This window comes from Mobula hypostoma, chromosome 12, assembly GCF_963921235.1.
Source record: "Mobula hypostoma chromosome 12, sMobHyp1.1, whole genome shotgun sequence".
Classification (NCBI taxonomy): domain Eukaryota; kingdom Metazoa; phylum Chordata; class Chondrichthyes; order Myliobatiformes; family Myliobatidae; genus Mobula; species Mobula hypostoma.
The window spans coordinates 69528880-69556032 of NC_086108.1; the positions used below are offsets into that span (position 1 = coordinate 69528880).

General features: G+C 40.4%; 2 protein-coding genes across 2 annotated transcripts in view; one reads left to right on the forward strand and one right to left on the reverse strand.

Annotated features, from left to right (window-relative positions):
• Positions 1-27153, reverse strand: part of eps15 (epidermal growth factor receptor pathway substrate 15) — a 165976-nt gene that overhangs the window by 32847 nt on the left and 105976 nt on the right. The window contains exon 14 of the mRNA XM_063064340.1: positions 652-813. Coding sequence (XP_062920410.1) covers positions 652-813 — 162 coding nt within the window. The remainder of the gene's footprint in view (positions 1-651; positions 814-27153) is intronic.
• osbpl9 (oxysterol binding protein-like 9) overlaps positions 15382-27153 on the forward strand; it is a 345172-nt gene continuing 333400 nt past the window's right edge. Inside the window, exon 1 of the mRNA XM_063064345.1 lies at positions 15382-15506. The gene's annotated coding sequence lies outside the window, so the exon portion shown is untranslated. The remainder of the gene's footprint in view (positions 15507-27153) is intronic.

A 27153-nucleotide genomic window follows, 5' to 3' on the forward strand; every position in this document is an offset into this window, starting at 1 on the left:
TCTTTCTCGGGGTAAACACAAATGTCCCATATTTGACTGCTACTTTTGTCCCTTATTTGGGAATGAGAAAGTTGGCAACCCTAGTTCTGAATGTCATTTGCTTACTTTTATCATTCGCATGATTTGTTTTTCCCCCTGAATATTGGATGTTTGACAGTCTTCTTTAAATGGGTTCTACTGTGTTTCTTTGTTTTGTGGCTGCCTATAAGGAGACAAATCTTAAGGTGTATACAGTATACATACTTTGATAATAAATATACTTCGAACTTTGAGCATCTCTTTTGTGGATAAAAATACAGTTTAAATTTAAATTGTCAGGCTATTTTAAAACAAAAGTTCTTTATAACCCTATTCGTTTTAAGTTTCCCCTGTGAGAAAAAGAGCCAGTCCAAATAATACCAAAATTTTCCTGATCTTGTGGTTTAATGCAGTCTTTGCAATCACATTTGAACAGTTTCATTTCTAGCCAGCAGTTCCTTATGGCAAAATACATAATTGAACAGGATACCCAGATCTAAATGTTAAGAGTATTTAGCTCAAATAACCATTTTATGATTGTGTGGATTTCAGTCCAAAGATGAACTCTTGGACAAAGATTCATGTAGTGATCAATTGCTGACTTGATTATGTTGAGAATTAACTAGAACTTACCAACTGTGTCTCCTCTATGCATTTCTGCCTGATGTCATTTAACTGCTCCTCCAGTTTGTTCTTCTGTTGATCCAAGTCATTGAGCACATCCTGTACTTCTTGCCTCTGCTCCTGTAATTTTTGTAGGTTTGTGCTTTCCTTATTGACTTCATCTTGGAGATCCTGCAATCAAGACAGTCACTTAAATATAAGAACGCACTTGATCAACAGAAGTGTTAAAATATACACACTTCCTATAATATCCACAACAGAAAATGAAGCCACTGCCCAGAGCACTAATCTACAAGATATAATACAACTACTGATTGAGTGGATTACTTCTGTGGTGCTTGATATACAGAAATTACATTTCTCAGCCTCAGAACTGCTGCTGGCATACTTATAATTAGAATATATAAATCAGTACAGTTTTATTTAACTGAGCATTGCTTCAATTTAATTTAATACCAATTAATTTAACTGAACCATTTATGACTCATACTCAAGGACCCAGTAGGTCCTTGTCATGTTTTAAATATGAAGTATTACATTATTCTGGCTATTTATGCTCAAACTACAACCTACAGACATTACCTTCTTGGGAATCATTACAGTCAAAACATCCAGGCCATTCAGTCACCTCACAATGTCTGTTTCCCACAACACACTGTATTGCCAAGGTGGGGGGGATGCTGTACATGCCCGTTCACCTCCTCCCTGCTGGAGGTACAAATCTTCAAATTTTCCCTCCCATTGGACTCTGCGCAAATGGTTTGATCATTTTGCTGACCATGTTCCTTCAGACCATAAGCATGATCCTGCGCAACCATATACTTGCTATTTTAATTACTGCTCCCAGTCCGATTATGCTCAATTCTCAACACTATTCCTTGGAAGCTCATTGTCAGCCTGGGAAAAAGGCACTACCTTCCATCGTTGAGTTTAATTTTGGATCATAAGCACTTCTCCCATTTTTTTGGTTCACCAGATGCTGGCCATGATCCTACTGTCCATCAACTACCTCGTGCCTCAATTGACACATTTTTGCCTTGCATTACCATATTATTTATCAATTTTGTATGATAGCAAATACTCTTGCTAACCTCTACAGATGTATCGTTGAAAGTATCCTGACTGGTTGCATTCCAGCCTGGTATGACAATTCCAACGCAGAGGAACGCAAAAGGCTGAAAAGAGTCGTGAACACAGCCCGGTCCATAATGGGTATGGTTGCCCTTTCGCCCCACCAGTGACCAGCACCAACAGCAGGTGCTACCCTAAGGCGGTGGCATCTGTTGTCAAGAATCCCCACCACCCGGTTTATTATCATTGACTTATGTTGTAAAATTTATTGTTTTGCAGCAGCAAAGTGCCATACATATACATTACTATAATTTGTAATAAGAATATATAAAAATAAATAAATAGTGCAAAAACACATCTACAATGATGAATTGCTTTGAGAGGTTGGTCATGACTAGACTGAACTCCTGCCTCAGCAAGGACCTGGACCCCTGCAATTTGCCTACTGCCACAATAGGTCAATGGCAGATGCAATCTCCATGGCTCTCCATGCAGCTTCAGACCACCTGGACAACACACACACCTATGTCAGGATGCTGTTCATCGACTATAGCTCAGCATTTAATACCATCATTCCCACAATCCTGATTGAGAAGTTTCAGAACCTGGGCCTCTGTACCTCCCTCTGCAATTGGATCCTCGACTTCCTGACCAGAAGATCACAATCTGTGTGGATTGGTGATAACATCTCCTCCTCGCTGACAATCAACACTGGCGCACCTCAGGGGTGTGTGCTTAGCCCACTGCTCTACTCTCCATAGACCCATGACTGTGTGGCTAGGCATAGCTCAAATACCATCTATAAATTTGCTACTGATTCAACCATTGTTGGTAGAATCTCAGATGGTGACGAGAGTGTGTACAGGAGCAAGATATTCCAACTAGTGGAGTGGTGTCGCAGCAACAACCTGGCACTCAACGTCAGTAAGATGAAATAGGTGACTGTGGACTTCTAGAAGGGTAAGATGAAGGAACACATACCAATCCTCATAGAGGAATCAGAAGTGGAGAGAGTGAGCAGTTTCAGGTTCCTGGGTGTCATGATCTCAGGATCTAACCTGGTTCCAACATATCAATGTAGTTATAAAGAAGGCAAGACAGCGACTATACTTCATTAGGAGTTTGAAGAGATTTGATATGTCAACAAATACTCTCAAAAACCTCTATAGATGTACCGTGGAGAAAGTTCTGACAGGCTGCATAACTGTCTGGTATGGCGGTGGGGGGGGGGGGGGGTACTGCACAGGACCAAAAGCTGCAGAGGGGTGTAAATTTAGTTGCCTCCATCTTGGGTACTAGCCTACAAAGTACCCAGGACATCTTCACGGAACGGTGTCTCAGAAAGGCAGCATCCATTATTAAGGACTTCCAGCACCCAGGGTATGCCCTTTTCTCACTATTACCATCAGGTAGGAGGTACAGAAGCCTGAAGGCACACACTCAGCGATTCAGGAATAGCTTCTTCCCCTCTGCCATCTGATTCCTAAATAGACATTGAACACTACCTCACTTTTTTAAGAAAATTCTTTTGGTTTTTGCATGATTTTTAATCTATTCAATATATGTATACTGTAATTTATTATTTCTCTTCTATATTACGTATTGCATTGAACTGCTGCTGCTAAGTTAATAAATTCCACGACACGTGCCGGTGATAATAAACCTGATTCTGATTCTGAAAAAGAGTAATTTGTTCATGGACCATTTAGAAATCTGATGGCAGAGGGGAAGAAGCTGTTCCTAAGATGTTAAGTGTGCATCTTCAGGCTCTTGCACTTCCTTATTGATGGGAGTAATGCAACGGGGCAGGTGCTGGATGGTGATGGATGCCACCGTGCTTTGCCTTTTGAAGATGTCCTTGCCGGTGGGGAGGCTGGTGCCCATGAAGAAGCTGGCTGGGTTTACAACCTTCTGCAGCTTTTTCTGATCCTGTGCATTGGTACCCTCGTATCAGACAGTGAATCAATCAGGCAGAATGCTCTCCATGGCACATCTGTAGAAATTTGTTAGAGTTTTTGGTGACATATCAAATCTCAAGCTTGAAATATAACCGCAGGCATGTTATGCCCTCTTCTCGTTACCTTCAGGCTGAAGGTACAAGTGGTACAACATTGGCAGGCTCCGGAACAGCTACCTTCCCACCACCATCAGAACTTGAACCTATCTGCACAACCCTAACCCTGATTCAGCAAAAGAACATCACGGACAAGCTCTTGCACTACCATGGACTTGCCTGGTTTTTGCAGTCTTTTTCCTTCCATCGTAAGATATAATTTTGTGTATAATTTATATTCTGTGTGTTGATTGCAAGTTTTTCATTCTATCTGTACTTCACTGTACTTATGCACACGTTAAACTTTACTGTACTCACATTTCTTCCCCTTAATTTCTTTTATTCTCTCCCCATTTCCCTGCCTTTTATCTGATAAATCTCATTAAAATTCTAAACAGTTTGCAGCAAAGGTCAATGAACTGAAATATTAACTCCAGTTCTCCACAGATGCTGCCATAACTACTAAATACTACATTTTCTACTTTTATTGCAGCTTTCCAGAAAGAGTAGAATTTGGCTTTAATTGTACTGCTAATAAATATTATCTATTTTAAAAGAATGAACATCCAGTTAACTTAGTTTATTGTACTGCTGCATGTTTTTCTTCTCAGCTTCACCAGCATCGTAATTATAAGTGTGCTTCTTGCTTCCAGCTCCCCAAAGGCACCTAAAAGCTATTTTTTACACAAGTTTATGTACTCTGTGCTGACTTTACTGTAATATAACCCAAGGACTGCAGTATCTTCAGAACCTGAGGTACAATTCAGTAAATTAACCAGTGTTTTTCTCTCCCTATCACCAATTGTTTATCTTAAAAGTCACTTTTAACAAGATAATAGGAAAATATTTTATGTGAATTGGATCAGGCTGTGCTGAATTAGTCCTTTACCATTAATTGCAAGAAAAACTGCCAACATCCAAACTGAACCCAGCTGAATGCAGGTTTTGATTGCTGGCCTTTCACATTCCTTAGTCTTGCAACATGATCTGTACAGCAGCAATGTTTTGGGACATGCAAGAGAGGACCTTGTGATTTTGGCTCAGCCTCTCTCTCTCTCTACTGGTATAACCTGACCTGCTGGGCATATCCCACAACCTTGTCATTGACAATAAATGCTTAATACAGACAAAGAAGCATAATTTGCCACATTTACTCATTCCTGACAGCTCGCAAGGCTGAAGGGCAGGACCTTGCTAGCTGTGAAAACTTGCACTGATGGGAACAACTTTTATGTCTCGAACGTTTGAATTTTAAAAATCTGAAAATGTAAATGAAAACCAGATAACTAGTTAAACATGTCAAAGCAAAATAAAATGTACTTTTCTAAGATGGTAATATTCATTCCCCCTTTCCTCCTAAACATTCATCCTACAATCCGTATTGAAATCTATGGGGTGTTGGGATGGCAGTTCCACCTACTGAGTCCTGACGAAGGGTCTCGACCTGAATCATCGACTGTACCTCTTCCTAGAGATGCTGCCTGGCCTGCTGTGTTCACCAGCAACTTTGATGTGTGCTGCTTGAAGTTCCAGCATCTGCAGAATTCCTGTTGTTTGTCCACCTACTGGGTTCCATTTGTCAACACTATCCCAGATATCAGCATTTCACAGAGCACACGTTAAATATCAGTATCTCAGCAGCAATGGCCGAATTCCATTGATTCTGCCTGTAAAGCTCAGCATATTCCAGCCCATCCTTAAATTTCAGAGACTTAGACCAAAGATACAAGAACCTTGAAGTACAATTATATTCCAAATTCAGTGATAGATAATTAATGTTAAATCATTAAAAACTCATATACTGTTAAAAAACAAACTCCCAGGACCCAAACAGTGAAACTTCTTTGAAACTAGTACCTTGCCTTCAGTGCTCATGATGTTCTCCTTTACACAGCAGAAATCAAATGTGGTAGCTTTATGGAGAACCTGCATTCATTCTGCAGGAGTGACCCTAAGCTTGCCTGCTACTTTAATTATGGAGTCATAAAAGGCCCTCTGTGCTGACCATCAATTACCAATTTATACTAATTCATTTCCCCCCTATTAATTTAATTTTTCACACATTCTTATCTACCACACACCTACACAATCTAAATAGCAAATTAACCTAACAACCTACGTCTTTGAGGTGTCAGAGGAAACACACTGAAGTGACATGAGAAAATGGAAAATGCAGAGACAATACCCGACGCCAGAACTGAACCCAGATCTCTGGCATTGAGGGAGAGATTCAATAAGCTGAGCACTGCACTGCCCAGATTTATCCCACCCTGACCTGTCTAACTCCTACGCTGTTACAATAAAGCATGCTGTTAGCCACATATAATACAAAGAATCATAACAGAGTCAGAGAAGTACACCATAGAAAAGCCCTTCAGCTCATCTAGTCCATGACAAAACCACTTAAAATGCCTACTCCCAACTACCCGTACTGGGACCATAACCCTCCATATCCCTACTATCCATGTACCTGTCCAAATTTCTTTTAATTGTTGAAATCAAGCTCACATGGATCACTTGTGCTGGCAGCTCATTCCACACTCTCACGATCCTCCGAATGAAAAAATTACTCCTCATGTTCCCCTGAAACTTCTCTGTAATTTTCCACATTCAATCATTTGGTTTCACCTCATCAGTTATATATCATGTTTTTCTCTCAATTCATTTTTCACAAGATGCTGGAAGTCCAAAGTAACACATACAAAATGCTGGAGGAATTTAGCAGGTCACACAGCATCTATGGAGAGGTAATAAAGAGTCGGCGCTTTGGCCCGAGGCCCTTCATCAGGACAGTTTCTCAGCCTCTCTACAACTGAAACTAACTTGTTTTCTATGTTTCCCTGTTCTGGTAAAGATGTATACATTAACTTGGTTTCTCTTTCCACAGAGACTGCCTAACCTGCTGAAAGTTTCCAACAATTGCCAATTTTATTCCAGATTTCCAGCAGTGGTTATTTTGGTTTTCAAGTTAAATGTTGGCCTTTTCAAAGAGGGAATTTGAAGGGGGCGTCACGTGATGACGTGGGATTGAGACGTGTAAATTCAGCGCTCCCGCAACAAATCAGTAAAGTATCGTTTAAATAAAACAAAGTTGGTAAATATTTTTTGAAAACTATTTATAAACTTTGTTTAGACTACTTTACGGTATGTCTCCTAAACCGCAACAAAAGAAGTCTGCTGTTGCGAAGCAGCCGCGAGACGGGAAGAAAAAAGGGCCTACTGCAACGATGGAGCCTCGGACTCAGGTTGGATCTCCTTCGGTAGAACAGGGAGCAATGGCGGTGGCAGAGGTTGCTCCGAAGAAGACAACGGAATTGCGCATGCGCAAATCGACACAACGCAAACTACAAGAACTGACACCCACTGCAATTGAAAATGACTCAGAGTCAGAACTGGATTCTGCAGAGAACACAGATGAAGAAGAGGAGGAAGAATTGGAAACGAGTGGAAGTAAAGGAGATGATAGAGACATAAGGGAGGCTGTATTGCGATCAACGGCTGAATTAAGGAAAGTAAGAGAAGAGCTTAGAGATACGAAGAGATGCTATAATAAAGTTATGGAAAGACAGGACAAAATGGAAAAGAAGCTTCAGAAGATGGAAAGAGAAATGGGGCTTATGAATGATAGAGTGGAAAAAACAGAAAATAATTTGCTTGTCTGGAACTCGGAAAGAAACCGACTCTTGGAGAAAGTGGACATGTTGGAAAACTTCAGTAGACGTAATAATATAAAAATTGTTGGTCTTACAGAAGGTATGGAAGGAGAAAAGCCAATAGAATTTTTTCAAAGATGGATCCCGGAGGTTTTGCAAATGGGAGAGGAGGCTCGATCAATTGAAATTGAGCGGGCACACAGAGCTTTAAGACCAAAACCAAAAGATGACCAATATCCACGATCGATTTTAATAAAATTCTTAAGATTTCAAGACAAGGAAAGGATTCTACAGGCGGCTGTTCGAGCTGCCAAAGATAGAAAAGGGCCATTGATAATTAAAGGGAAAAGAGTTTTTTTCTACCCTGATATAAGTTACGAACTTTTGAAGAAAAGGAAGAAGTTTAATCCAGTGAAAAAAACCCTATGGGAGCATGGTTATCAATTTATACTGCGTTATCCTGCAACTTTGAAGATTTTTTTGTCTGGTGGAGAAAAAAGATTTTTTGATGACTACCAGAAAGCAGAGCAGTTTGTGCAAGATTCTCTGAATATTCACCAGATACAAGAACAAACTCAGGAGAGCAAGATAGATTGAAGATGAAGATTGGGTTTAAGAATGGATTTGTTGGATTTTTGAAGCTGGATGAATGTATAAATATAGTATTAATTATATGGTTATGGTTATATGGTTAATACTGGAGGAAATTAGCTGGGAATAATAATACTAATTTTGTTTATATATATATATATATATATAAAACTTTTTTTGTTGCGGGGGAGCTGGAAGAAGCACTGATCGATTGCTACGTTAATCATGTGTGCAAGCGTGGCTTTTGCCGCGACCCGTAAAATGGAGGGGGGTAGTGTTGTGTATCTTTTCATTCACAACATTAGTGGGGGGGTATTTTGTTTTTTCTTTTTTTTCCTATCTTTTTTTCTCTTTTTGCCTGGAAGGTTGGGGGGGGGGGGGGACACATAGCATCATGGTGAAGTTTAAAGTGATTCCCCAAGGAACTATGAGAGTTGAGAAGATAAGTAATGTTTTAGATTGGAGTAACTTTGTTAAGAATAATGACTAATTTATTGAATTTTTTGAGTTTTAATGTTAATGGGCTTAATGGACCAGTGAAAAGAAAAAGAATTTTAACATATATTTAAAAAATGAAGATAGATTTAGCTTTTTTAGAGGAAACGCACCTAACAGAAACAGAACATCAGAAACTAAAGAGAGATTGGGTGGGTAATGTTGTTGCGGCCTCATTTAATTCAAAAGCGAGGGGAGTAGCAATTTTGATCAATAAAATGTTACCAATCAGGATACAAAAAGTAATAACTGATTCTGCGGGGAGATATGTGATTATACATTGTCAACTTTTTTCCGAACTATGGACTTTTATGAATATTTATGCACCAAATGAAAATGATGCAAAATTCATACAAGAAACTTTTTTGAATTTGGCGGATGCACATGAAAAAATATTAATTGGAGGCGACTTCAATTTTTGCTTAGACCCAGTCTTAGATAGATCAACCAAGGCTGTTATAAAATCAAAGGTAGTAAATCTAACCTTATCATTGATGAAAGATTTAAATTTGATTGATATATGGAGAAGAATCAATCCTAAAGAAAGAGGCTATTCGTTCTACTCCCATCGACATAAAACTTATTCAAGGATAGATTTTTTTCTATTATCAATGCATATTCAACACAGAGTGAAAAATATGGAATATAAAGCAAGAATATTATCAGATCATTCTCCTTTATTAATGACAATAATAATGGCTGATAAGGAAGAAGTGGCTTATAGATGGAGATTTAATTCAATATTATTAAAATGTCAAGATTTTTGTGATTTTATGAAAAAGCAGATTCAATTTTTTTTGGATACAAATTTTCATTCAGTGGAGGATAAATTTATATTATGGGATGCGATGAAAGCATATCTTAGGGGACAGATAATAAGTTATACGTCTAAAATTAAGAAAGAATATATGGCAGAACCAGATCTATTGGAAAAAGAGATTACAAGAATAGAAAAAGAATCACAAAGATATATGTCAGAAGAAAAACGAAGACAACTTGTCAATAAGAAGTTACAATATAATACACTTCAGACATATAGAACGGAAAAAGCAATTATAAGATCTAAACAAAGGTATTATGAATTAGGTGAGAGAGCACATAAAATTCTTGCCTGGCAGTTGAAAACAGAACAAGCTTCCAAAACAATAAATGCAATTAGAACAAGGGCAAATAAAATATCTTATAAACCTCTTGAAATAAATGAAACCTTTAAAAATTTTTATTCTGAATTATATCAATCAGAATCCCAAAACGATGTTAATGAGATAGAAAGGTTTTTATCACAAGTTTCTCTTCCAAAATTGAATTTGGAAGAACAGAGGGGATTAGATACGCCTTTTACATTAAAAGAAGTTGAAGAAGCTTTAGGATCACTTCAAAGTAATAAATCTCCAGGAGAAGATGGTTTTCCACCTGAATTTTATAAAAAATTTAAAGATTTATTATTTCCTCTTTTTATGGAACTAATACGTCAAGCAGAAAAAATACATAAACTTCCAGAATCTTTTTCAACAGCGATTGTAATAGTATTGCCAAAAAAGGACAGAGATCCTATGAAACCAACATCATACAGGCCTATTTCTTTATTGAATACGGATTATAAAATAATAGCAAAAATTTTATCGAATAGATTATCTAAATATTTACCAAAATTAATACATATGGATCAAACAGGATTTATTAAAAATAGACAACTGGCAGATAATGTAACTCGGCTACTCAGTATAATTCATTTGGCACAAAAAAGGGATGAGAAGAGTATAGTAGTAGCTTTGGATGCAGAAAAAGCATTTGATAGATTAGAATGGGATTTTTTATTTAAAGTATTAGAAAAATATGGGTTAGGAACATCTTTTATAAATTGGATTAAAACTTTAAATTCTAACCCTAAAGCTAAAGTAGTGACAAACTCTCAAATTTCAACACCATTTCAGCTAAAAAGGTCAACTAGACAAGGTTGTCCACTATCACCTGCTCTATTTGTATTGGCGATAGAGCCATTAGCAGAACTAATTAGATTGGATCCAGATATTATGGGTTTTAGAGTTAACCAAGAGGAATATAAAATTAATCTTTTTGCCGATGATGTTTTGATCTATTTAACAAACCCACAACATTCGTTACATAAATTATCTTCTAGATTGGATGAATATGGGAAGGTATCAGGTTACAAAATAAACTGGGATAAAAGTGAAATTTTGTCTCTTACTAAAGGAGACTATACTCAATGTCGATTAGTAACCCAATTTAGATGGCCAGTAAATGGTATAAAGTATTTAGGTATAAGACTTGATAGTGATGTAAAGAATTTATATAAATTTAATTATTTACCACTATTGGAAAAAAATTCAAGAAGATCTTGACAAATGGATGATACTACCAATAACATTAGTAGGTAGAGTTAATGTTGTAAAAATGAATATATTTCCGAGATTACAGTATTTGTTTCAAACATTACCAATACAATTGCCACAGAAATTTTTTCAAGAGTTAAATAAATCTGTGAGAAAATTGCTTTGGAAAGGTAAAATGTCAAGAATATCATTGGAAAAACTGACATGTAAATTTAGGTTAGGAGGGTTACAACTTCCAAACTTTAAAAATTACTATTGTGACGAGAATACACATAAAATTAAGATGTTTGCTGGCCTGGGCTAGCATCAGTGGCATCAGCAGTTGGTCTGCCACCTGCCCTCAGGGGAAGGAGAGATAAGGAACAATGGAGCAGCGTCTGGAGATGTGTAATGAAGGGACGTGGGAGAGAGAGAGCTGTCTGGAGCGGCTCCCCCTTTGAACCCTGAACTGTTTGAAGTGATGGACAGGCGATACCCCAGCAGGGGGATAAAAAGGGACAGGTTCGCTAAGACAGACACACACGCCACCCGAGGTAACGAGACCCTGGAAGCGGTGCGCCTCTCACGAGTGGGTGAGAAGTACCAGACAACGACCAGGGTGGAAAGGTACGATCAGCGGGAACCCGGTGTGTGTCCGCCCTTGCCTGGGTGCCGGGTTCACTGCAGAGGATCGACCACATCTGGAGGAGGGGTCACAGTCGGTGACATCACCAAGGACCCACCCAAAAGTTGCTTGTGAGCAATCTCGTCGGTCTGTGAGTGAAGCCGTTCTGAATGATCAGTTGTTCCTGTTCTATCTCTCTCTTCCCCCACGTTGTCCATCGCCATGGCAACGATTACTGCGAACTGAACTGGACTGAACTTTGAGTCATTTTGAAATTTGGTCATTTACCCCTAGACAACGATAGAGCTTGATTGATGCTGTTATCTTAATTCTGTGCACATGTGTGTTTATCATCGCTGAACTGTTGCATTTATTATCCTTTCGATTACTGTGTTGCTTGTTTCTTTAATAAAACTTTCTTAGTTCTAGTACTCCAGACTCCAACTGAGTGATCCATTTCTGCTGGTTTGGCAACCCAGTTACAGGGTACGTAACATTATAAAGCAAATCAACTTAGATTTATTGCATCTTTTTTCGATGATCAAAAACCAGCATGGATTAAAATAGAACTAGACAAGATAGGAGAAAATAAACCTGAAGATTTTATATATAAATGGGAATCTAAATGGATACTGGAAAAGAAAGAATCTCCTATATTAACACACTTGATTGATCTATGGAATAAGATAAATGTTGATAAGGAAACACAGAAATCTCTATTAGCAAGGAGACCTTTGTTTCAAAACAGACTTATTCCTTTTACAATGGACAATCAACTTTTATATAATTGGTACCAAAAAGGGATTAAATTTATAGGAGATTGTTTTGAGCGAGGTATATTGATGTCATTTGAACAATTAAAGGATAAATATAAAATATCTAATAATACTTTCTTTTGCTACTTTCAGTTAAGGGCTTATTTAATAGGTAAGCTGGGTCAAACAATGTTTTTGCCAAAAGCTAATGAAATTGAAATTTTAATTCAAAAAGGGAAAATTAAAAAATTTATTTCTTGTATGTATAATTTGATTCAAGAACAGACAATTAAACAAGGAACCCATAAGTCAAAGCAAAAATGGGAAACAGATCTGAATATTAATATTGATGAAATAAATTGGTCAAGACTTTGTCTGGACAGTATGACAAATACAATAAATGTTCGACTTAGATTAGTACAATATAATTTTTTACACCAATTATATATTACACCACAAAAAAAAAATAGATTAAATTCAAATCTATCTGATAAATGTTTTCGGTGTAATCAAGAAATTGGTACTTTTTTACATTCTACTTGGTCTTGTTTTAAAATTCAACCCTTTTGGATAAATTTAAGAGTCTTATTGGAACAAATTACTGGAATTCAACTTCCACATAACCCTGTATTATTTCTATTAGGTGATATTGAAGGGATAAAACCGAAACTTAAATTGAATAAATATCAGAAAGAATTTATAAAAATTGCATTGGCAGTAGCTAAGAAGACTATAGCAGTTACTTGGAAATCTGATTCGTATTTAAGTATGGATCGTTGGAATAATGAAATGGCGAGTTCTATTCCACTTGAAAAAATTACTTATAATTTAAGAGATAATTATCTAACATTCTTGAATATTTGGCGCCCTTATTTACAAAAGATAGGATGTCATATTTAAGTGCTCCGACAAAGAATTTGGTTACTTGGGGAAAATAACGAATAATTATACCAAATTTATTTTGAATCCCATGGAGCATGTGGAAACCTTCCAATATCCAGGCGGCTCTTCTTTCTTTCTTTTTTTTTCCCCTCTTTTTTTCTTTTAGGTAGGACTATATACATGGGGGGGGAGGGTTAAGGGGAGGGGGGGTGGGTAGATTTTATCTTTTCATGTATTCTTTTTGAAAATTTAATAAAAATTATATAAAAAAAGAGGGGATTTGATACACAACTATGAAAGTCCATAGTGAAACCTTACTTGCCATGTTGTGAACTTACTGGAAGGATAAGAGAGTAAACGTCAATGTCCTTGGATAAGTGATCCATAGGCAGTGAACTCTCCAAGGTTATCGTGTACTTCAAATACATGGCATTCACTTGCCTGACACCAGAATCCCTAATACGCACTCTATTCAAAGTTCTGTCATGGGAAGAGATCACCAAATGGGCAGAGGAAAAGATTTTTGTTTGTGCTCAAAGTTTTCTTGACCAACACTATTAACTCTTCAGAATATCTGGCCAATGAGCACTCAAAATGTTGAGGAAGCACCTAGGATCGTATTGAGAATCTTAAGGATATACAGTCAGGAGCAGACAAAGGACCTGGACAAGCAATAAAAATCATGGCTGACACCACAAACTACTCATCCACGTGCTCTCTCACCTTGCTGCTTATATGCAAGATATGCCATTCTTACACAGGCCTCATTCACCACTACAGAACCTACAAAACTGAAGTAAGTATACCCCTCCCCCCAACCCCACCAACCCTGAGGGGCTGCCTGTAACATGTCAGGTGCGATTCTTGTTTCCACACCATAAATTGTATACATTTTCAAGAAAGGGATGCAGCAAAGATTCATCAAATTGCTTCCTGGATGGTAGGTCCGTCAAACAAGGAGAGACTGAGTGGGCTAAACCTCTATTCTCTAGGAGGCGCAAGACTATTCAGCACCTCAAATCCCACCAAGGTAGTCTACAACCCAGTAACATGAGCACTGGATTCCCCGATTTCAGCTAACCTGCTTCCCATCTTCGCCTCTCTCATTTTCATGATCTACCTAGCTCCTCTTACACTCACCACACCCCTTCACAGACTCCATCACCATTTCTTTCCCCTTTTTTCTCTCTTCTACCCACCCCATCTGCCATCACCCATGAAATCTGCCCACTGAGTCCCCCCCCCCCATGGCCCACTCTACCACCTTTATTTGCTTCTGTGTTCCACCCTCCTTTCCTATCAGATTCCATCATCTGCAGAAAAGAAATAATCAACTGGACAAGCTAAACACATTTTTATTTGTCCAACCATTGCCTACTAAACTCTGACTGAACAAACAAATAATTTGCTGCAAGACTCACAAAGATAATGAAAAGCAGTTGTCCCATCCTCCATTTTCATGTAACAGTTCTGTTTATTTTTGCTTTAATGTTTTCCACTGATCTGGCAGACTTAAACTCACTATCAAATTAGTCTTTGAACTTGTCAGACTGTATTTCCCCTTGCCCATATTAATAAGCTATGATTATTGGCTATCCTGAATTACTCTTAAAATCTACATTTCAAAAAAGAAAACAAATTTTAATTTGTGCTGTAAACAATTACATTACCACACAGAAGGAACTATTGATATTAATTTGTGAAAATTGTACAAGGTACAGAGTTTCTGACCACAAAATCTTACACCTCATCACATTCTTGAGTCAACATTTCCATTACAGATTGTGATGTTTATCTATACTAGAACGACCCTCATCCATTATGGCATGAACTTTACAGGCAGCACAAGATCTTCACGGAATACTATTATAGTGTGCTCAGACCAATTATATAATGGTGACTTGGGACAGATGAGAGGTTCTTAAGCATTTTAGAAGTCAGTGTCTCAAGTGATATATGGTGAAAATTAAGTGTTAAAAGCTGTGGCATTTCCAGTTTCACACTCTCCAGGTAGTGGAGCTCCAAAAGAAAAGGACTACTTCCATTTCAACCTCACAAGGACTGAATGCACAAATGTTTCAAGTCTCTAAAGAATAATGTATTTTTTACTGATATGCTGTTCTGCATTTCATTTTGCGTTGTTCTGTGCGAGCTGCTTGTTTTCTGCTATGTTTGGGTTACTGTTGAAGATAAGAGATAGGAGAATTGTGTGCCATCCAATTAGGATGGTCGGATTAAGGGGAGGTTTCTCTGGTGAGGGACATTAAGGTTGGGCTTGGGGCTTTTGTGAGAGGGAGATGAAGAGAGAAGATGCCAGAGAAAAGAGGTCGTAGGATTCGACCCCGAGTGGGGCTGTGATATGACAAAGTCCGGGGTAATCAGTGGAGGATCGGAGACGGGGAAACAGTGAGCACCAATTATTGCACATTAGACTGTTTCATTAAAATGGGTCCTTTTCTTTTTTCTGTTCTTTCCTTACTAACCCTTTAGTCAAATTACGAACTATCAAGCTAATTCTTCTAATTGTATGTGTTGTGCTGCCTGTTATTTCATGGCACTCATTTGTAACAGGGGAACGAATTACACAGCATCCACACAAACATGGAGTCTTGGGGTGGGCTCACTCCTCAATCTCACACATGCGGCAGGGCTGGAGATTCTCTTCCCTAGAGTTACACAGCCGAGGAAACCAGAGTGTTTCATTGTGGGGGTTCATCCAGGATATATTTCGTTGGATGCTGTGTGATTGCCCTGAGCATTGATCCAGTGGGTTGTGTATTTAAGTCTGTGCTAAACTATTGTCCGGTAAAGTGATTACAATACGTGGTTGTGGATGCTGCCGGGGTTGAGCGGTGGTGCAAATCCATGTGGTTACTGGTAACGAATGCGTGTGTGTTGAGTGGGGTAGACATTCGTATCCATGATCAATTATTAATTCGAACCTTGATGCTGTTAAAGCAGTAGGAACAGTTACAATTGTGGAGCGGAGGTTTGATAAAATGGTGGACAAAGACTTTGTTTTAGTCCAGACTAGCGCTGACGTAACAGCAGTGGAACTGCCTGGTACTATTGGGGGCCCCAGGAGAGGGGGGGCCATGGGCTGTCCACGCTTTCCGGGAGGAGGAGAGTGTAGCAGAGCGGGCCAAATCGCAAGCCGAGTCTCTCATAGCTGGGGCCAGAAACTTCAAAGACTGGTTGCTCCCGTTTCTGCAGAGCAAAGGGAAGGAGTGGTCTGATTTGGAATGTCTAATGAGTCCCCAATTTATTTGCCAGGGAGGTGAAGAGTGGGACTTCTGAGTTGGTATTCACCCTTACCTCCCAGTGCCCAGGCAGAGGATCCTGGCTATTCTCTGGAGAGAAGCCCACCCCCGAGGGGGAAGAAGAGTATGAGTTTTGGGCAGAGCAGGCCTCTCAGTTGTTAGATGAGTGGCAGTGATTTGATGATGTAAAAAGACAGCGATTGGTTGAGCATCTGAGAGGCCGGGCTGCTGACGTGGTGAGAGCTGTAAAGACACAGAACCCCTTTGCCACCTCTGCGGCCTACATCCAAGCACTAGAAAAGGTGTTTGGCACGACGGGAAGCCCAATGGAGCTTATGACAGGGTTTCAGAACATGTGTCAGGAGAAGAGGTCTGCCTACATTTTTCAGCTGGGAGGCAGCTAAATTGCTTGCGGCCTAGAGGGGTCATTCAGATGGCTGAAGTGGATCAGTTAAGAATGGACCAAATAGCAAAAGGCACCCAGTCCCAGGATCTGACCGCTTGGGGTCTTCGACTGTCTCATAAGATTCGCCCCCCCTTGGGGAAGAAAGAGGAGACAAAAGGAGAGGATGGTAAAGATTATCTTAGCCCTTTGGAGCCTTTTGGAGCGAGATGGGATGCGAAATGTGAAGAAAAAGAAGAAATGTAAAGAAATGTGAAGTGCCTGTGCTGGCTTTTGCAGACCCCCAACTGCCGTATGTACTACATACGAATGCCAACAGAGGGGGCTTGGGGGTGTCCTGTATCAGGATCAGGGCACTGGGTTGAGACCTGTTGCGTTTGTCAGCCGGAGTCTGTTGCCCTCCGAGAAAAACTATCCCACACACAAGTTGCTGGCATTGAAATGGGCTGTGGTGGATAAGTTTAGTGACTACCTCTATGGTGCCAAATTTGAGCTGAGGACGGACAACAATCCCCTAACTTATATCCCGACCTCGGTGAAATTGGATGCCACAAGCCATCAATGGTTGGTGGCATTGTCTGCCTATGATTTCAGCCTGAAGTAACGGCTGGGAATTAGGAATACTGATGCCAACGTTTTGTCCTGACGTGCTCATGAAGGGCTAGGCAGGGACAAAGAGTGGGAGAGCGGTTCCTGCCCCGGGAGTGAAAGCTAGGTGCCAGTTTTCCATCACGGTGAAGGCAGAGGGAAGGCAAGGGCAGGATTGAGCGGTAGGTCAATTGGGAGCCTCAGATGGCACAATTCCACAAGCTTTCTCTAACCTGACTGCTCTGAAGACAAACCAGCTGCCAGAATTGAGCCTTGGGGAAGTGGCAGCTGCCCAGCGAGATGACCATTTGGTCAGCGGTCGAAAAGGAGACATGGCTCAAGCGGAGAGGACAAAACATACTGTGGTGTCTCAGTTACTGAATGGTCCAGATTGGAGTTGAGGAACCAGATCCTATACCGGGTCACGACGTCTTCCGACCGACCTCGGCGTTCCCAGCTGGTTCTGCCTGAGAAGTATCGGAGGAATGTGCTGAAGTCACTTCATGATGATTCTGGCCATTTGGGGGTGGAAAAGACTTATGGATTGCTCAGCGATTGGTTCTACTGGCCCCGAATGAAGCTAGAGGTCGAAGAGTACCCCAACTCGTGCATTCGATGTATACGGAGGAAGACGCTGACTACGAGGGCCGCTCCGTTGTTCCACTTGCAGAGTGCGGTGTGTATGGATTTGACCTGGTGTGTATGGATTTCCTGTCAATAGAGGCAGATGCCAGCAACATGGCACTGTCTTGGTCATTATGGATCACTACACCAGATATGCATAAGCCTTCCCTACCAAGGACCAGAGGGCGTCCATGGTGGTCGAAGTGTTATGGGAGAAGCACTTCATTTATTATGGCCTCCCCAGGGGGATACATAGGGATCAGGGACGGGATTTCGAGAGTAGGCTCATACATGAGTTACTGAGCATGCTTGGAGTAGAGAAGTCTAGGAGTATGCCTCATCACCCACAGGGTGATTCCCAGCCCAAAAGGTTTAATCAGACCTTGCTAGACATGCTCAGAACCTTGGAGATCAGCAAAAAGAACAAGTGGAGTCAACATATTGGACATCTGGTCCACTGCTACAACTGTAGACAAAATGAAGCTACTGGGTACTCACCATATTATCTGATGTTTGGTTTTGAGGTGAGGTTGCCCATCAACCTTTGTTTTGGGACTGACGAGGATGACCTACCACCAAAGATTTATCAGAAGAACGTGTCTGATATGAGAAGGGAGCTGAAAAAGGCTTATGAATTAGCTGAGGTCACGGCTGCCAAGCAGAATCAAGGAAATAAGAGGAGGTATGATCAAAAGGTGAGGTTCTCCCAACTCATGCCGAGAGACCGAGTCCTCATAAGGAATTTGGGGCTACCTGGGAAGTATTAGTTGGCTGACCGCTGGGCAGCTACACCCTATGTAGTGGAGAGTCAGATGCCAAACATACCAGTTTTCTGGGTGAAAGCAGAGGATGGGACTGGGCCTGTCAAGATTCTCCATCAGAACCACCTTCTACCTCTGGGACAAGAGGTGCGTGTCGACCCAGAGCCTGACCTGGACCGTATACCTAGTAGGAGGACTCTGCGGTGACACGGAGAGACTGAAGGACCAGCAGCAGGGAGACAGTAGACGGACCCCGCCGCTGAAAGGGATACGGAGGATCCGAAAATGGGGGTGTGGTATATGCTGCCTTTTGCTAACTCCCCACTGACTGAGGAAGAGATTCCTAACCCTTCTCACACTGAGGCAGATGAAAACTGTGGACAGGCCAGGTTTCAGCGGGACCAGGAAGAGGATGAAGCAGAACTCAGCCCAGTGGTAGAAGGATCCGAGTTGCAGGAGGGCATGAATGATAGACCAGGGGAGGCCTCGCCAGACAGACCAGCAGTATTCCATGGAGTGTCGGAACCTGTAGAAGTAGATAATGGGGTAAAAAGATCTCAAAGAATCAGGAGACCCCCAGATAGGCTGGCCTATGTAGCATTGGGCAAACAGAGTGCTATGGATATCCCCCTAGTGAGATATGTCACTACCAAATACAAACATTTGTAGAGTGGAGGTTCTGACATCACGAAATTCCTTTGAAAATGGTGTTATTAGTGACGGCATGACAAATTATTTCAATCATGAGGACATGGCTATTTTGGTGGGGGAGAATGTAATGCGCTGGTACTTATATTTTGCTGTTATGTTGTTCTGCATTTCATTTTGTGTTGTTCTGTGCGAGCTGCTTGTTTGGGTTACTGTTGAAGATAAGAGCTAGGAGAATTTTGCGCCATCCAATTAGGATGGTCGGATTAAGGGGAGGTTTCTCTGGTGAGGGACACTAAGGATGGGTTTGGGGCTTTTGTGAGAGGGAGATGAAGAAAGAAGATGCTGGTGAGAAGAAGTTGTAGGATTCGACCCAGAGCAGGGCTGTGATTTGACAAAGTCCGGGGTAATCACTGTAGGGTCAGAGACGGGGAAAACCCTGAGCTCCAATTTGTGCACGTTAGACTGTTTTTTTAAAATGGGCCCTTTCCTCTTTTTGCTGGTTAGTCAAATTACGAACTATAAAGCTAATTCTTTTAAATGTATGCGTTGTACTGCCTGTTATTTCGTGGCACTCATTTGTAACAGGGGAACAAATTACACAGCATCCACACAAACATGGAGTTTTGGGGTGGGCTCACTCCTCAAACTCACACGTGTGGCAGGGCCGGAGATTGTCTTCCCTAGACTTACACAGTCGAGGAGACCAGAGTGTTTCCATAAGGACAATTGATATACAAGTCACCAAGTCACTACTTACACAGAAATAACAAGGGATTGAGTTTAACAGCCATAAGATAATGTTACAGCTCTACAAGACCCCACTTGGAGTACTGTGCTCAGTTCTGGTCACCTCACTACAGGAAGGATGTCGATACTATAGAGAGAGTGCACAGGAGATTTACAAGGATATTGCTTGGATTGGGGAGCATGCCCGATGAGAATAGGTTGAGTGAACTTGGCCTTTTCTCCTTGGAGCAACATAGGATGAGAGGGGACTTGATACAGGTATACAAGATGATAAGAGGCATTGATCATGTGGACAGCCAGAGGCTTTTTCCTGGGGCTGAAGTGGCTAACATGAAAGGGCATAGTTTTAAGGTGCTTGGAAATGGGTACGGTTGGGGGGGGCGGGGGGAATGTCAGAGATAAGTTTTTCACAGAGTGGTGGGCGCATGCCAGTGACAGTGGTAGAGGCGGATACAACAGGGTCTTTTAAGAGACTCTTAGATAGGTACATGGAGCTTAGAAAAATAGAGGGATATGCACTAGGGAAATTCTAGGCAGTTTCTAGAGTAGGTTGCATGGTCAGCATAACATTGTGGGCCGAAGGGCCTGTAATGTGCTGTAGATTTCTATGTTAACCCTAATCCTACTTGAAAATGCAAACCTCAAGAAATCCAGAGTATGAAGAGCTGGCAAAAAAAAAAAACAACTGAAGCTAGAAAGATGGGCATAGGGAATCCTAGCAATGATTGGATTGTACATCATAGAATTATAGAGTCATACCGCACAGCACAGCACTGAAACAATCTCTTTAGCTGAGTCCATGTCAGCCATCAAGTACTCACAGGGTGAATGTACAAACTGAACAATTCTGACAATATCAGAAGTCTGGATGAAAACTGTTGTGAACCACCAAGCTGGTTTTGCTCAGTACTTAACAAGAGCTCTGCAGTTTGAATTACAAATCTGCCCAACCTATGGACTCTGGCACAACCAGACTACTGTACACTTGAGAAGATTTCAACTAAAATTTGGAGCCAGATTTGTTGATTCTACCAAGAAAGATGGGTAATCAAGTCATGAGGATAGAGGAAGCCTGCATGGGAACATAGGTGGATTAAGGAGTAGGCAAGAAGTTGAGAGATGTAATTTAACATGGGAAAATATAAGATCTTTACGGCAAGTACCTTGAAAAGCTTGTACTTAGAAATTCTGGACTTTACTACAAGGGATAATGGGTATAAAACTAGGGAGGGCCTGACCAAGAAGTAATACATGTAGTTTTGGCTTCTATAGTTAACGTACACTCACAGACACAATTTAAATAGCCAATTAACCTAACCAACCCCGTCTTCGGGGTATCAGAGGAAAACAAGAGCACATGGAGGTCACAGGAGAAAATGGAAACACTCAAAGAGAAACAGGTAACTGGCATTGTGAGGCAGAGATTCAACAAATGTTCATCAAATGCTTACATTGGTAGCAATCCAGTTGGAAGCTAGAACTAAAAGGTTGATCAACGATGAAGATTAGGCCTAAACTCACTGGAGTTTAACTGAATGAAAGGTAATCTTATTTATACACAAACTCTAAAGGGAAATGGCAGTATGGACTCTTCCTGTAGGAATGGTAGCTAGAAGCATAAGGCATAGTTTCGGAGTAAGAGGTCACCCATTTCAGATAATGGATATCCTCTTGCTCTGTGAATTTCTTCCCTCGCATTCATGGCTCTTTGGAATTCTCCACCTTAGACAGCTGTGGAGGCAGAATAACTATCAATTGCCACATCGACTATTCATACATTTATTGTAGAAGGGAGTCATGGCATGGGGAGAACATAAGAACATAAGAAGTAGGAGCAGCAGTAGGCCATTTGGCCTGTCAAACCTGCTCTGCCATTCAGTAAGATCATGGTTGATCTGGCCATCCTTTACCATTTAAATAATCATCTGATCTTCCATTTTTCCTTCCAAAGTGGATGACCTCGCATTTACCAACATTGTACTCCATCTGCCAGACCCTTGCCCACTCACTTAATCTATCTATCTCTCTCTGCACGATCTCCTTATCTTCTGCATAATTTGCTTTTCCACTCACTTTAGTGTCATCAGCAAACTTGGACACACTGCACTTGGTCCCCTCTTCCAGATCGTTAAGGTATATTGTGAACAGTTGCAGGCCCAGCACCGACCCCTGTAGCACACCGCTCACCACTGATTGCCAACCGGAGAAACACCCAACTATCCCAACTCTCTACTTTCTATTGGTTAACCAATCTTCTACCCATGCAAATACATCAGCTCCGACTCCATGCATCCTTATCTTACAGATATCCTTTATGTGGCACCTTATCGAACACCTTCAGGAGAGCACAGGAAACTGATGTTGAGGCAAGGGTGACTCAGGCATAATGTTACTGAATGGTAGAACAGGCTTGAAAGCCTAAATAGTTTACTCCCGCCCTGTTTCAAATGTGTTCATGCATAGTGCCTATAAAGAGTATTCATCACCCTTGGAAGTTTTCATGTTTTACAACATTGAATCAGTGGATTTAATTTGGCTTTTTTTGACACTGATCAACAGAAAAAGGCTCTTCATGTCAAAGTGAAAACAGATCTCTACAAAGTGATCTAAATTAATTACAAACATAAAATACAAAATAATTGATATGCATAAGTATTCACCCCCTTTAATATGACACACCAAATCATCACTGGTGCAGCTAATTGGCTTTAGAAGTCACATGATTAGTTAAATGGAGATCACCTCTCGGCAGTCAAAGTGTTTTAATCGATTATAGTAAAAATACACCTGTATCTGGAAGGTTCAGTGGGTGGTGAGTCATTATCCTGGCAAAAACTACACCATTAAATCAAAAGAACACTCCAAGCAATTCTTCACAAAGGTTATTGAAAAGCACAAGTCAGGAGATCGATACAAGAAAATTTCCAAGTCACTGAATATCCCTTGGGAGTACAGTTAAATCAATCATCAAGAAATGGAAAGAATTTGGCACAGCTGTAGTTCTGCCAAGAGCTGCCCGCCCTCAAAAACTGAGTGACCATGGAAGAAAGGGACTAGTGAGGGAGGCCACCAAGAGACCTATGATGACTCTGGAGGAGTTACAAGCTTCAGTGGCTGAGAAGGGAGAGACTGCACATACAACAACTGTTGCCCGGATGCTTCACCAGTAGCAGCTTTACGGGAGAGTGGCAAAGAGAAAGCCAGTAGTGAAAAAACACTCACCTGAAATCTCAGCTAGCGTTCACCAGAAGGCGTCTGGGAGACTCTGAAGTCAGCTGGAAGAAGGTCCTAAGGTCTCATGAAACCAAAATTGAGCTATTTGACCTTCAGACTAAATGTTCTGTTTGGTGTAACCAAACACCACATATCATCAAAAACACGCCATCCCTACTGTGAAGCATGGTGATGGCTGCATCATGCTGTGGGGATGCTTCACTTCAGCAGGCCCTGGAAGGCTTTTGAAGGCAAAGGGTAAAATGAATGCGGCAAAATACAAGGAAATCCTGGAAGAAAACCAGATGCAATCTGCAACTTTTCCTGTAAAACAATGACTCCAAGCATAAAGCCAAAGCTACACAGGAATGGCTTAAAAACAACTAAGTTAATGTCTTGGTGTGGCCAAGTCAGAGCCCAGACCTCAATCCAATTGAGAATTTGTGGCTGGACTTGAAAAGGGCTGTTCACTCACAATTTCCATGCAACCTGACAGAGCTTGAGCAGTTTTGTAAAGAAGAATGGAGAAAAATTGCAGTGTTCAGATGTGCACAGCCAATAGAGACCTATCCACACAGACTTAAGGCTGTAATTGCTGCCAAAAGTGCATCCACTAAATACTAACTTGAAGGGTGTGAATACTTATGCAATTATTTGGTGTTTTATGGTTGTAACTAACTTAGATCATTTTGTAGAGATCTGTTTTCACTTTGACACGAAAGAGTCTTTTTTTGTTGATTAGCGTCATAAAAGCCAAATTAAATCCACTGTGGTTCAACTTTGTAAAACAATAAACCATGAAAACTTCTGGGGGGGGGGGGTATATTTCTATAGGCACTGTAAGATAAGCTTGTGAAATTGTAAATTTTAATGTACAACTGCTTCTTGAATCCTGTTATTCAATGCTCAATTTAAAATAGTTTATTAACCACCCTTCTATCTCCCTTGGTAACTCTTTTCTTCTACTCCTCCTCCTTGATATCCTCAATATTCTATCAATAAGATAGCCAAGTAAAATGCCCCAGCACACAGTAATGATATTGTTGGACTTGTAACCAAGGTATCTGGATTAATGATCCAGAAACAAGAGTTCAAATCGTGGAAGTAATTATTTGGTATAGAAGACTGTTATTAGTGACTATGAACCTTCCCACTTGATCTTAAAATCCCATCTAGCTCTTTAATGCCCTGTAGGATAAGAAATTTGTTAACTACACCTGATTTGGCTTATGTGATTCCAAGCAATGTAATTAATTCTTGTGCATTGTGGGAAGGCTGGTAAAATATTTAATTCAAGGGTAATTAAGAATGGGCAATAAATGGGATATTAATTTCTTGTGGAAGGATAAAAATATAATGGTGTTTGCACCATAATGCAAATTATCTTTCTAATTAAACATTAGATAAAATAGCCAGCATTTTTACAACAGAGACGTCTCTACCATCCTGCTCCAAACTAAACAGTTTTATCACATTTCAAGATAACCAAATATTTCTTAAACAGGATGTTTTTTAGTCTTATGTCTTTCCCCCCTTTCCAGTGTCCAACCACGACATTCAGATTTAGTTAAAATTTAACTTGAAGCTTATGGAAGATCTGCACTTAAAGGTGCTGGACTTCCTTTACAGTCACAGAAGCACTGAAGTGGCAAACAGGACACGTTATATTGGGTTTCTTAAAATTTATCTATTTTACACACATCATCCTAACCACATTATATTACAAATGCTTCAGAATCAGGTTTAATATCACTTGCATACGTTGTGATATTTGTTGTTATGTGGCAGCCGTACTTTGCAATAAATAATAATTGTAAATTACAGTAAATATATATTTAAAGTTAAATTAAATTAGTGCAAAAAGAGGGAAAAAAGGAGCGAGTTAATGTTCATGGGTTTAATGTCCATTTAGAAATCCAATGGCAGAGGGGAAAAATTATCCATTCCAAAATTATTGAGTGTATGCTTTCAGGCTCCTGTACTCCCCCCTAATGTTAACAATGAGAAGAGACCATGAGCTTTAATTACTAATTCATCTCTCTTTGCTTTTTTTCCCCCCACACTAAAAACTGAATACAGTGGATTCTGGTTAATTGGGCAACCTTCTTATGAGGAAACTCTTAAAAAACAAAAACTAATCAAGAAAATAGCCGGGATTCCTTTCGTTTACTTAGGACTTTCGTTTACTTGGCTACGGGGATCAGGGGGTATGGAGGGAAGGCTGGTGCAGGGTTCTGAGTTGGATGATCAGCCATGATCATAATAAATGGCGGTGCAGGCTTGAAGGGCCGAATGGCCTACTCCTGCACCTATTTTCTATGTTTCTATGACTCTATATCACTTAATTGGGGCAGGGGACTGTTGCCAAAAATTTTCTAACTAGTGTCACACGTCTGCAGTTGTGTGGCGTTAAGACACTACATTGTGCTTGAAGCGAACAGTTTTTAAACAGCGCCAGTTGTGTGTGCTTCTTCTTTAAAAAAAACAATAATTTTGTCACTGACAGTTGGCAAGAAATAAGCAGTAAGACAATTCTGAACTGTTTTTCTCACTGCAGTTTCAAGCATTCAGGCTTGGAGATGTTGGACATAGTCGGGAATGAAAATGAAACTATTTCACTACTTCATTAAGTTAGGAACTTTTGAAAAATTTAAAGATACCTTGAATGTTGCAATGTAAGTAGAGATTTGGAGGATGCAATCTTTGCAAAATTGTATGAAGCCAGTCCATTATCTGCACTAGGTGTCTTTGCTGCTTTGTTCACTTATAGTAAATCTAAAGAACACCGCAGCATAAACTCAGCTCTCACCTGTACTGCAAAGAGCTGTTGCATACAACAGCGGGCACACCCCAGTACATCACTTCGACAGGTGGGCTAAGTCAGGTGAGGGGAGCTGGCAGGTTTTTTATCCTGGTGGGATAGGGACATTGCTTATCCTAGCATGCAAAGTCTGCTCTGGCAGACTGGGCGGATGAAACCTATCCAATGGCCAGGAAGGGGGTTCTGCAAAGCTTTGTAGAGAGTGAAGAGCATAACAAGGCACAATCATAGTCAACCACTGCAACCAAGGAACAGCAGTTGTGACAACCTTCATACAATTGAACCCGGACTTCCAAGGTTCGTAAGTGGAAATGCCCCAGTACAACGGCATTTCCCCACTTGAAAAACTTTCCCACCCAGGTTTCCTGTCATCGTCAGGTACAACAGACAACCACCAAACCAATTATTAGGACCTAATGCACAGTTTTATAGTACTGTAGTAGTATTAATAATGTTCAAATTTGTTCTGCATTTCATTTAAATACATAATTTGTTACTCAGTTAAATGGTAGTTTGTGATTTTTTTTCATACCTTTTTAATTAATTTTCAGCTAATTGGGGCAGCCACTTAAATGGGCTAAAATGTATTGATCCTAATGTGTCCCAATTAACTGGGATCCACAGTATACGGAGTACTGAATATATAGTATATAGAAGCATCTCTTCTTTTTGAGGAAGATACAACTAACCCAAGGTGACAGAGGTCCATAGTGTCTGTTACCATGTGTTATGGTGGTGGTACTGTTCTCACCGTATACTAAAGCTGTACTCAACATTCTGATACAACCTCTGAACCACATTTATGAATGAAATACCCGGGTACTCGATAGTCAACTAGTGAGCTGAGTGGAATAAAGTCCATGAAGGAATAGCGAAAAGTCACTGAATCAAGGCTGTTTACCTGCAACAAAGTAAAGAAATTCAGGAGGTAGTGACCTAGCATTATAAAATAGCCCGATGCTGAGGAGATGGAATCCCTTTCAAT